Source organism: Falco biarmicus, chromosome 13, assembly GCF_023638135.1.
Source record: "Falco biarmicus isolate bFalBia1 chromosome 13, bFalBia1.pri, whole genome shotgun sequence".
In the NCBI taxonomy this organism is placed as follows: domain Eukaryota; kingdom Metazoa; phylum Chordata; class Aves; order Falconiformes; family Falconidae; genus Falco; species Falco biarmicus.
The window spans coordinates 5,995,211-6,007,632 of record NC_079300.1 but is presented as its reverse complement, the minus strand read 5'-3'; the positions used below and the strand labels follow the sequence as shown (position 1 = coordinate 6,007,632).

The 12,422-nt window shown below is 40.5% G+C and overlaps 1 protein-coding gene across 3 annotated transcripts in view; it reads right to left on the bottom strand.

Annotated features, from left to right (window-relative positions):
• Positions 1–6,312: 6,312 nt before the first annotated feature.
• The window catches only part of PRKCI (protein kinase C iota), a 29,850-nt gene continuing 23,740 nt past the window's right edge, over positions 6,313–12,422 (bottom strand). For all 3 annotated transcript variants that reach the window (XM_056359087.1, XM_056359085.1, XM_056359088.1), the window contains 5 exons: positions 11,799–11,924; positions 11,617–11,696; positions 10,494–10,583; positions 10,099–10,214; positions 6,313–8,953 (listed from right to left, as the gene is read on the bottom strand). In XM_056359087.1, the coding sequence (XP_056215062.1) occupies positions 8,866–8,953; positions 10,099–10,214; positions 10,494–10,583; positions 11,617–11,696; positions 11,799–11,924 (500 nt within the window). In that variant the 3' untranslated portion in view covers positions 6,313–8,865. The remainder of the gene's footprint in view (positions 8,954–10,098; positions 10,215–10,493; positions 10,584–11,616; positions 11,697–11,798; positions 11,925–12,422) is intronic.

Genomic DNA, 12,422 nt, shown 5'->3' with positions numbered 1-12,422 from the left:
CGCCCGCCGCCGCCGCAGCCCCGCCCCCTGTCTGGGGCAGCGGCGGGAGCGGCCGCCCCTCCCCCGCCCGCCGCCGCCTCAGCGCCGGGAAACCCTCCCCCGGCCCGGCCCCCGCCGGCGGAGAGGGGGGGGGGGGGAATGAAACCCACAGGGAAAAGAAAAAGAAAAAAAGAAATAAGTGTTATTTGTGCCCGGCCTTAGCTCGTCCTTCCGCCGCCGTTAGGGCCCGAGCGGGCGGCGGGGAGCGCCCCGGTGGCGCTGGGGAGGGCCGGACGCCGAGGCTGCGGCCCGGAGCGGCGGCTGGGCGGGGAGGCGGCGGGGGGGGGGAGAGCGGCCATGGCGGAAAGGGAGAAGGAGCCGGGGCGGGCGCGGAGCTGTCAGGCTCCCTGAGGCGCGGCGGCCAGCAGCCGGCGGCCCTGGGGACTGCCCGCCAGCAAGGGCCGCCCGCTGGGGTCCCTCAGCGGCCATCTCCCGGCGAGGATCCCTCAGGGACTTGTCCCCCAGCGAGGGGATCTCATCGGGGGTCCCTCAGTGAGCATCTCTCAACAAGGGTCCCTCAGTGACAGCCCCCCAGCAGGGAGCGTCTCCCACCGAGGGTCCCCCCGCCAGGTGAGCGCTGCGCTGACACCCCGCTACCAGGGGACAGCGACACACAGGAAGGTGGGTGGCCGTGATGGTGTCTGTCCCCAAAGCAGCTGCACGGACCTCTCCTTCCAGCCGCAGCACCGGGAGCAAGGAGATGCGGGAGAAGGTCTCGAAACCCACGACGGAGCCTGGCTGGGAAGCGATACGATCGGCGCAGTGGAAGCGTGAGGGGCTTCTCCTACATCAGGCTCGTTGCTGGAAGAGGAAAATGCTCTGCGGGCACTGCTTAGTCTTTGTACCACTACGTTACTACAAGTTCCTTCTATCCACAAGGAGCCTAAAGCTTTTTTGGTTTACATCTTCTCCGTAAAGCCGGCACTTCAGCTGAGATTAGGGCACAATCCAATTTGCTGTGGCCTTTCATCGCGTACAGTTACGTATTGCGACGCAATGCGAGCACAAAAGCACAGCACACGAAAATGGGGCAGTTGTACAAGCACCAGGCACCACCTAACACCGGCCGGCACTGCTCACGGCGCATGGGCTCCCTTCCGTGCCATCTCCCAACGCCACAGCAGAAGGATTACCACAGCGCAAACAAAACCTGCCTCGCTGCTGATCACACAGGGGTTTGATACACTTTAATCCTTGACTTCACACCTTTCATATACTCAGATTTCCTCGGGGCTGGCAGGGCTTACTGCTGGAACAGCCCTTGAGAATCACGGCAAAGCTCCTTCGTGAATCACTTAACTCGCTTTTTAAGCGCCACATCAGTTCTGGTATCTACAACAAAATTACAGTATCTACATTTCCTGCTGACGATGGCTTGGCAAGGAGTGATCTGGGATTATTCATGTCATTTTGTGTGCAGGTTTTTCCCTTTTTGCTAACCTTAAGTGGTCACATTGTAGGTAAAAGCTCCTACTCTATGCTTGCATAGCAGCTAGTGCAATCTTTGGGACCTGTGGTACTTTATATTGCAAAAATAATAAATTCTTGACAGTTGAAGTAGCAGAATAGAGTTTGGAATAACTCAGTGATGACAAAGGCAATAATGGTTATATTTATTTTTCAAAACCCAAACAAAACCACTTCACCTTTCTATTATTAAAGAATTCAGGTACAGATGAAGGAACCAAAACTGAAATAGAACATAACCTCAGTTTTCATACTCACGGAAGGCGTCCTAACAACAAGGGTCACTGTTTCACTGTTGCTGTATTGCAGCAACTGGGCAGGCGGCTTTCCTACAAGTGAAGGGGTGCCAAGAAGAAGCCTTAATTTTGTGGAAGGAGGTAAACCTCCAAATTAAGGAGGTTTGTACTTGAAATTAAGTGTACGCTTTTTCGCAGCTGCTTGAAGTAGACATTTAATAAAATGCCTATAGAAAAACATAACTTCTTTTTTTTACAGGCTAGAGAAAATAGAGGAGGAAGGGAAGGCACAAATTCCTTCCATTCCACACAGGCTAAAGCAGAGATAAAAAGCTTCCCAAAAACTGGAACCAAGATTCAATAGCTAGGAAGAACACAAGTACTGGAGACATGCAATTCCCCCATTCCCCTTAATATTCTCCTATTTGTGCTTTCCCATCCTCATTTTCTTTCTCTGTTTTTATTGTAAATCACTAAAGATTAATTGTCTTTCCTCAGGAAGCATTTATCATTACTACCACAATTAACAGGGAGGACATTTTTCCTTACTCATCTGCACACCTCCCCTGTAACAGTAGAATCACAACTGAAACATACAGGTATAAAAACATCAGGCTCGGTGCGTTGTTTGAGTTTCATGAACTGAAGGATGATCAGGACTGACACCTCTGTACTTTCCAGCTACTTGAGATCCACCACAAGTAATTTGTGTATTTAAGGAAATTTCACAGATGTTGGACCATAAACCTACTCTTGGCTTATCTTTGCATCCAACAGCATTTGTTCTAACTGAGCAGCACACAGTGGTAAATAAACACCGGTCATTCCACCTCGATATCTAGGGTTCTTGTTTGTACTTTTTAAAGCAGAGAAGTGCTATAAACATGTTTAAATGAATTCCGGCATTGTGCAGCAATCTGTAGTAGTACCCTGTGCTTTTCATAAATGCTGTTCTTTAGCCTGCAGCAACACAATTACATAGGCCTGCGCAAGCATCATCTCACTGTGGCAGCTACATCAAATGCTTCTGCAGCATTTCCAGTCTCAGACAGAAAAGAGGATTGCCTCATGTGATGGTTCTGCAGAAAAATCTTACAAATATTGGTATTTTTTTCCTCCATTCACAGTTAAGCAAACACCACAAGGCAAAGCAGTTGCAGGAGTACAATTGCTAGCCTTACATGAAAATGTGAACTGCTTTTGTGCAGGGCAGGAAGACTGAGGGAAGTGATGGAGAACGTGCAAAAGTGCGTTCATGTTTGATCTCAATTGTCTGCTTAAATTGTTTAATTCTTTATTCTTCTGCAATAAAATGTTTGCGGTAGGACGACAAATAGCTTAATGGAAAAGTAAACATGTTTGTGAAGAATACTAACAACACTCTGTACTTAAGCACATAAAAGGTTTGTTTAAAAGCCACAACAACATAGGAGAATAAAACAAGATTTATGAATCTACCAGCTTTTGGAGCTGATCCTGAAAGACACAAACCTGTGATGCAATTGTCCAAGCATTCGGGACATTCCCATCTTCCCCACCCTCTAGAATTTAGGATCTGTTAAAAAACCCCAACCAACTATTCAAATAGAGATCAGTGAAACACACTGCGTCATATTCCCATTTTAAATTTACTGAAGAAAATGCAAGATTTATAACACCAGAGCTGGACTGATCTAGGAACGTAAGGAAAGCAACATATGTAGGCAGATATTACATCTTTTATTAGACCTACAGATGTCATGAAAGCTTAGGAATTTGGTGGCATCATCTAATTTGGGTTTTTCAAGCTCTGGGGCACATTTTCCATTTCAGGTTGCAAATTCTGGTAACTATTGTGCTGTAATGATAGTGTTGCTATAGAGCTACAATAATCAGGCAATGCAAGACAAAGTTTGTAGGTAGAGGATTGTCTAAAAAAAGATGTTAACTCTGCCTACAACTTCTACTGTGGAACTGCTTTTCACCATCTAAAGGCACTGCAACTAAAACCTGAGTTACAGACCTTTGCAAGATGTAATGATTTGCACTAACAAGCACAGGAGCAATCTTTCTTTTATTATTAATGCCACTGAATTTTCAAGAAGGGCTGAAGCTCTTTGGAAGCTTACAAAACTAACATTTAAGTGTCTTGAAACAATTCACAATGGCACCTTCAGTGCTTGGTTTCAACACCTCAGGTTTAACACTGAGGCAGCCTGTACAGAATTTTTGTCTTTACTCTTCTAAGTCAGCTTTAAGGAAAATAATTTATTAATTAGAAAATATATTTTTTTTAATTTACAATTAAACAGTGACTACCCCAAGTTTCATTTCCAATTAAAATAAAAAATGAGGGATATATAATAATATACGGGAAACCAAGCGGCTCTCTAGAAAGTATGCAATTCTTATTTCATTTATTTCTAAAATAATACTAAGCAGGACACACTCAAAACCACAGACCTCCAAACACACCATGAAGCAAAGAAAAAAGCGAGTGCTAAAAAAAAAAAAAAAAAAAAAAAAAGAGTAAGTCACATCCTCCACACACACATGCCCCTTTGAATTCCTTGCAGGCCACCCTTGCCCATCTCTGGGGTTGCTACTGCTCCCACTAGGAAGAAGAATTAAGTAAGAAATGCAGATTAGTTTGTTCAAGTGAAATAAATGTTAATTCCTTTAAACTACTGCATATGAAGTGAAGTGCCAAATAGCGTATTAAAACCAAATAAAAAGACCTTTCAGTTGAGCTGGTTAATGCAGATACAACGTTGTTCATCAAACCGCTAAGCACGTTAAGAACTCCATCACAGTTTTATGAGTACGATTTAAGTTGCATATTCATGAACAGAGGGGCATTTCTACGGAAAGGAACATTAAAAAAACCCACAACTGTTTCCATATACAGTCTCTGAAAATGCTAAAAAGCACAATTTAACACTGAACAGAGAACAAAAATCATGCATTTTCTTCTCTGAAGATACTAGCTTGTGAATTTTAAAGAAAAAAAACAAAAATTACTTCAGTGGTGATTTTTAGCGGTAAGTTGTAATACTTCAGACCGCTCTTGTGAAACCTATGACAGACTAAGTAACACAGACCAGATACCATATTAGATACCCTATTATGGTTCTTATCATAAGCACCAGAAGTTGATAGATTTTAGCATGCACCATATTTTACAGGACAAGTTACTTTGGAAACAGGTCTGTACAAAACACTACTGCTAATAAAGAACATGAACCATAACTTAGTTTCTGCATCTGAAATCATGGTCAAAATTCAACTGTTCAGCCAGACGCTTCACCACCCAATGTAAAAAGGGTACAAGCCCAGAGACTTGGTTCCTTAGAAGTCAAACGCAGGCACAACCGATTTCTGGTTCTATTTATGCCAGAAAAAGCCCACCGCCCGCAGAGCCACGCAGATCTGGGAGGGAGATGCTTCTCTGTCTTTAATCCTTGGCGATTAAATGGTAAGATCACACATTTCAAGTATGCAGTTCAGATCCCTTTATCATAAGGAAAGAAAAAAAAAAAAAAAGTCTTAAAATAAACCCTAACGGAACTCTGCTCAAGCAAATGCAAGATATGATAAAATCCCCTTTTTCTGAAAGGGGCTCTAATCCCTAGCTCCCTCTTCCCCACTTCCCAGGAAAACATCATTCATCTATACACAATTTCAGATACCTTTGTTGCTTAACATGCTTATGCCATCCATCATGAAGTGAGGGTGCATGTTTCGCAGTTAAGGTATCAAGTATATATAGAGATTACACAAGCTATTAATTTCTTTTATAGAGTGTCTTAACATAAACAATTGCTCAGACTGAGCCGAGAGCAGTTGGCCACCAAACTGAACAGAAACAAGAAGTGTGCGTGGGGGGAGGTTAAGCATTTAAGATATGCAACCATCTGTAGCACTTGCCTAGGACTGCTGATGCATACTTTTAATAACAAGCCAGATTGCAAAAGGAAATCTCTTTTAAAACATAGAAACACAGATATATTAAAATACCGCATCTGTAGCAGGGTATGAGGTAAGTGCCCTTGCCCTCTCTGTCAAAGAGACTGCAAGGGAGGAGTTGAAGAAACAAAGAAAGAAATCATGCAGAAGTAAGCGCAGCAGATGAGTGTTGCTCTAAATTCAAATCCCCAGCGCTGGCAGCTGAGATGACATCTTAGAAGTTCCAGCTGAAAGAGGTCCTTGGTCAAGCAAGCCAGAATTGCGCTTTACTTGAAGCTCTCTATATGTACAGCTGGCTGAAGCCTCGCTACTTTCGATTCATCACTGGCGTCGGCAAGACAGACAGGACCTACAAGGATGCTTTTTCTCCATGGGGCACGATGAATGTCAGGCAAACAACCAACCACGTGGGAGAGGGATCTGCATCCTAAGACATGCTTGGGGAGCACAGGCTGAGGGAGGTATTTCTTCGGTTGCTGTGGTCTATCTCAGTGCTATCTTTGAGAAAAAAATCGTAAGATTAGAACAATGCTGCCTTGAAACTTGGCTAGTTCAGGGTCAGACGACAATCCTGAGAGAAGCGCAGCATTTTGCAGTATTTGTTTTAGAAGTTAACATACAGAGGCCTAATATAAATGTTTTATTTAAAGTAAAAAGTGTGCACAAATAAAAGGAATGACTACACAACAACGTTCAAGACCATATTCCATATGAAATAGGAAAATAGTAGTGACAATATCAACTAGCAGAGCACCCATAGGAATCCAACTTGCATACAAAAAGGAGTTTACTCCACATAAATACATCATGCTTCTGATGCAGACACTTTCTGCAAAAGACAAAGCCTACTGCACTGGACTGTTTACACCCGGTGTCCCTTCTGAATATTTATGACAGTTGCTATATGCTTAACAACAAAAAATAACTGTTAACATCATGGCACTTTAGAGAAAATGAAAGTTTAAAATTGGATTTACAGTCATTTAAGATGTTTGTCACTTAGCAACATTCTTAATGGTTAGATACGAAAATAAAAAAAAAGTATCTTTTCTGTGACATTGTCTATAAAAAAATTAACTTTTGCTTTAAGCACAAAATACAGCATTTTACTCCATTCCTCTTCTGTGATGAATAGCAGAAATGCCCTTCCTTATATAAAGCCATTGTACTTGATACCCTATATGAAATTAAGCCACTGTAGAGCCAAGGCTTTTCTTTTTTGTTTTAAATAACTTCCAAGTTTAATATTGGTTAAGTCCTGGTATGTAAACTAGTCATGCAGGTGTAGAAGTCAGAGGCTAAACAATCAATTACAATTTTAAAACTGCACATAAGCACTTGACATGAACTAAACGTGCTAAAGTTATTAGCTGCTCTTACTTTAGTTTACTCTGATACTTTACATTTGAAAATATACAACGTGAATTTAAGGGAACCTGATCTTTTAACAGTGCAGAGGTTCAATGTTTCCCTGAAACTAAGGCTCCTCCAATCACTTCCCAGTTTTAAAAACTCAGCCCAATACTTTAAGAGTTTCCCATTCATGTTGCAAAGAAAAACATGAACTAAATACCATACCGTGACACTGCTGTGTGTTTGTGCAATCTCTATCCTTGAAGTTAACATGTTAAGTGAAAAAACCCCATACACCAGGAGATTTGTGCTATGAATTTAGTGTCACCATATAAGGATTTTCAAGGAGAGACACTGACCAAGCACAGAAGTCTTATTAAAAGCTTCAAGTAAGGTTTACTAACTTGTGCTTACAGATACTCAGATCTGCTTTCAGTAACACTTAGCTTGCCTTACAGCTCTTAATTACATAACACAGATTCTTTTCTCCAATGTCTCTTAATCCCTTTTCCCTAAAATAAAAGAAGTGGTACATTTGGCATTTCTTCAGCCTAAGACATTCAAAACTATTCCTTAAACATTAAAAATAAGAGTAATCTGAGCTGTATATTACACTGTTTACTAACATGAAATGTAAGAATCACACATCCCAAAAATCCTAGTTTGAACCGTTCTTTCAATTTATTCCAATTGCTCTACTATTAACTTTGAGCCCACTACCAACATTTCAGGTTTTATTGTGATTGTATCACCATCTATTAGCAGATAAGTTAAGGGAGTCATTGTGGACAACACCTATTTTGTTCTAGATGTGCTTTTTCCACTGGCAAAGTGGAATGCATTTCCAACAGTATGGCAATAAGGTTTGGAGAGAAAAAAAAAAAAAAGAAAAAAAAGAAACAATGCCCTTATCTAGGCCATAGCTGTAACGCATGCAGTTCTGATACAGTTAAGACAGCACGCGTAAAAAGCAATAAATAATAGTACAAGGTTCTACATCCATCAGTATTAGCTGCCCATTACTGCTAAAATGCACTCTACAGATTTTAACTTTTCAAAGCCTTAACTGAATTCCATTTATTTAAACTGACACTTTATACCATGTACAACCCTTGCTGAAAGGGACAGGCTCAGAAAGGCACTCTATGTATCAGCATGTAATTCCTAGTGTATAATTTCAGAGCAAAGTCTATTGATTTTAATATTGAGATAATTATCATCTCCTTCAGGATATTATCAACACACCCTGTGAAAGCAGCCATTCTTGACCTATCCAGTTTAAAAACCTGCCCTCCTTGCCATCATTTCAGTCTGAAGGGCAATAACATAGCTTAACTTCTAAGTCTAGAACAGGGAACTCAGATGTTTAGAGAGAAGAGACTTAGAACTACGGAAGTCATAAGGTTTCACTTGTCTTGCTGGAAAAATGGAAGTCCTTTAATGATATTTTATTACATTCCCTAATGTCATTTGTGTTCTTATAGTAATAGGAAAACTTTCCTTTATCAGAATGCTACATTGGCAGATTATACAGCCAGGCTCCATGGTTCAGTCAGGAGCCCCAGAGACCAACTTCTGTATTAAAATTCATGTTTGGCAAGAATGTTGGAAAGTTAACATTTTAAATCTGGCAGCTGCAGGTTCAGTGTAACAACTGTCCTGGATGACAATTAATACAAAAAGACAATTAGCGAGTAATTTATACTAGGTGGCAAGGGTAAGATGTTCTGTTACTCATTTTATGTGAGTGCATCCAAATGAAGAGATGTTTATCCATGCAGAAACAAACAGAGCAACAATTGGCACAGTCCAGGAATGGGGGAATTCAGACACATTCCTCAGCTGACATCAAAAGAGGATTTATGTATTCAAAGCCTTCAAACTCAGACTGGTCAATCTTCTTCACAATATCACTATTAAGACAAAACCCACTCATTAGTTCATCAGCAAAATGAGAAGGTAACAATAGTAACTGGTAGTCTGTCTTAAAATTTAGACCTGTACAACAGATTGCAATTGAGAACGTTTCCTTTCTCTCTTTTTAGCCCCCCTCTATCCTTACAGTTAACCACTGGGTTTTTTCCTAGCCCCTATCAGGGTAACAAAACCCAAAACCACTCAGGAGCAGTGACTGGGCTGCTCCCATGCACATATTCTCCCCACAAAGCAATCTACAAAGTCTGCAGTTTTAAAACTTTCTCAAAACAGTCAGTTTTGTAAACACACACAAACATTAGGGTGAGATAGATCCTGCACCTGGATCAACAACTTTTCTAAACTTATTTGTACATTATGCATTTATAAAGGGATGAAGAAGGAAGTTGGATCCCAGACCTAATTAAGGTGCATAGGTAACACTCAATATTCATTGTCTGGGTTTACATACTACATGAACATTATAGAAACCCCTAGGAAAATTCCTAACACATCAACAGCAGCGGCTCAAACTAGAAAGGCCATTCCCTCCTCATCCCAAATCAGGGCCCCTCAGGAGTAAGACACCGCAAATCCACTACCAAAATCAAAAACATTATCATGCATTTTATCAAGGCTTTTCAGCCAGGATAATCTGATTTGACTACGAACAATTCAAGATACCCGACCAAGTAAGTCAAAGCATCTTCTCTTGTTCAGAACACCCAAGGTAAACTCAATCTAAACCCAACATCCTAGAAATATCATGGCTTAAAGTAATGCAAAAATAAACCACTTGACAAAACAGGTCTTTCCCTTCACAAGTTCATTTCTTGCAGATCATACCACTAAAACTTGTAAAATGGCACTTATTCATCTTTCCCTGAAATATTCTTTTCCTTTGCTATATTCTTTATAACAACTTTCCCACTGTTAGTTCATTTTTACATCATGCCACAGTACAATACTTAATCCAGCCATACTAAGTCTACCATAAGGATGACAGCATTTTCTCCCAACTAACACAAGAAAATGTTCTTTACTGCTTTACACATATTTTATGTACTACAACTACAGATATAAAATTAAGTTTTATAACTCCTTCACTGACTTATCAGAACTTCATAAATTCTACATTACTTACTCATCATCTGGAGTGAGCTGCACAGGTTCATTGGTGAATTGGGAATCAAAGTTGTCCAGACCAAATTCTCCAGATATATTTGGTTTAAATGGAGGCACCACTTGCTTCTGCTCCATCTAAGAATAAATGCATTTAAGTGACACCAAGAATGAGTTACAACCTATTGAATTATTTTTAAATGAGGCTGGAACTTACTATTAAGTTTCTTTCATATATTTCTACAGTCATTCTATTAATCTACTGTACTTACTGTGTGTAAAAGGGTTAAAGGATTCTGTATTGTCATTATGGTACATTGCAAGTTAAGAGCTTAAGGTCTTCTCATGCTCAAAACAACTTATCAAGCCATCACTGTATACAGAGAAAATAAGCCAAGCCAGTGGGCATTCACATACCAGATCCCAGTCAACATTTCGAAAGAAAGGATGTCCCTGGATATCTGCAAATCCTGTCTGAGGATGGCAGCCTAAACGTTCCTTTGGATCCTGTGCAAGGAAGGAAATATTTCTTAATGGGTGCCATGGCCTACACATAAATAAAATGCAAGTGTTACAAATTCCACGAGAAATGAAACACCAGAGTTACAAGAGACACTGAAGAACTAAGTTAGCATTATTTATTTTAGAAACTGTTTGAAATCAGCATGAATATATGGAAGCCCTTGACTGAATTTATATAAACAACCGAGCTATCTTTTTTTTTTATTATTATTCAGACCTGTTTAAACATACCATATGTTTCAGAGCAAACACGGTTAGATTACAAGTGAATTTGATTCCTCCCCTGCCACCCCTCCCTGAGTAAACTGACTAGCCAGGCTAGCAGTTACACTGGGGTAGAAACTGCAGGTTACTGATAGATAAGGTGGAAAGAAGGTTATTTTAACAAGACAATTCCATCTCCACGTACACGTATGCACACACTACCAAGGAGCTGTAACTGAAGCAGTGTTCTTGAACAGTATTACTTTTTTCAAATAATTTCACCAAATCTGGTTTCTCCCATACCTTTTTCTCCCCAGTCACATAACACTCACTAAATAAAGGCCAGCATGTGCTTTTGACTAGTCCACTACCACACACGCACCTTTTGACTATCAGGCTAGCTAGCTACCAGCTAACAGCCAGCATATACTGCCTCTGCATTTCCCTCAATGAAGTCATCAGAAGTTGTCAAAGCGATCTGCTATGCTGCTTCTCTTTAAGAACTAAAATAAATCTGATAAGTTTGTTCAATTCCCCAGATTAAAGAAATCACATGGAGCATTTCTATGCCTTTCAATTTGAAATTTACTCATGATCCCAGCCAGAGAACCTGGAGATTCAGATTTTGAGACAAGTATCTAGAATAGCTCCCCCAACTCCACTGAAACTCTGCTTCAGGCTCAAACCTTTTCTACCCTGTTTCTGCACATGGCAGGTAAAATATGCCTGCTACACATCTATTAGTCAACGGGTTTTTTTAAAAAAGCAAACAGCTGCTCTTGAGAAGTCTTAAATAATCCCCTTTAGCACTTACCTTATTAAGGAAACTCTTTAGAACACCTGCTGCTTTAACAGAAAGGGATCGGGGAATTCGGATCTGTTTTTCCAAAATTACTGCAAGAAAACAAGGTTTGTATGAGCTTTTTCATTTTTAAAATTAGATTAAAGGTAAGTAGAGACAAAGCACTGAAGTGTAGGATCACTAATGGTACCTACCTTGGAAAAGATAATCTTCTGTGTTCTGATCAGGATTGTCAGAACTCCCAACAATATCAAATGGTGACCGGCCTGCCATCATTTCAAACATAAGTACACCAAGTGCCCACCAGTCTACACTGAAGCCTAGAATTCAAAGAAGACAACACTGAAGATACTTTGGAGAAAAAATGCCAACACTTTTGAGGCTACAGACAGACATGTTTTGAGAAGAAAGAACTAATTCAAAAATTTATGTATTGCCAGTCTTCCCGATTATCTGAATAAAGGAGAGGTAATGATTGTACTAGACATTACTTGGTTCACTATGTGTATAATAGGTGGGGATGCTGTACAAAGAAAAGGAAATGCAAGAAGTTAAAAGGTTGGTGTTAGGACCTTAACAAAGGTTTAGATAATATATAAGCCTAGTCACTACAAACAGTGCATTATCCAGGGCAGGGGATAATCAAGGACAAAGTACATGATGCTGAATAGTAGCAAGACAGTCATCTATAGAGCTAAGCACATCTATTCTGCTAGTCACTGCTAAAGAAAAATTCCAGTAGCTAGGCTGGGACTGATATAGTCCGGTTGGCCTAGAAAGTTTCTGATAGGGAAGGAAGATGCAAAGCCAGTCTGAAA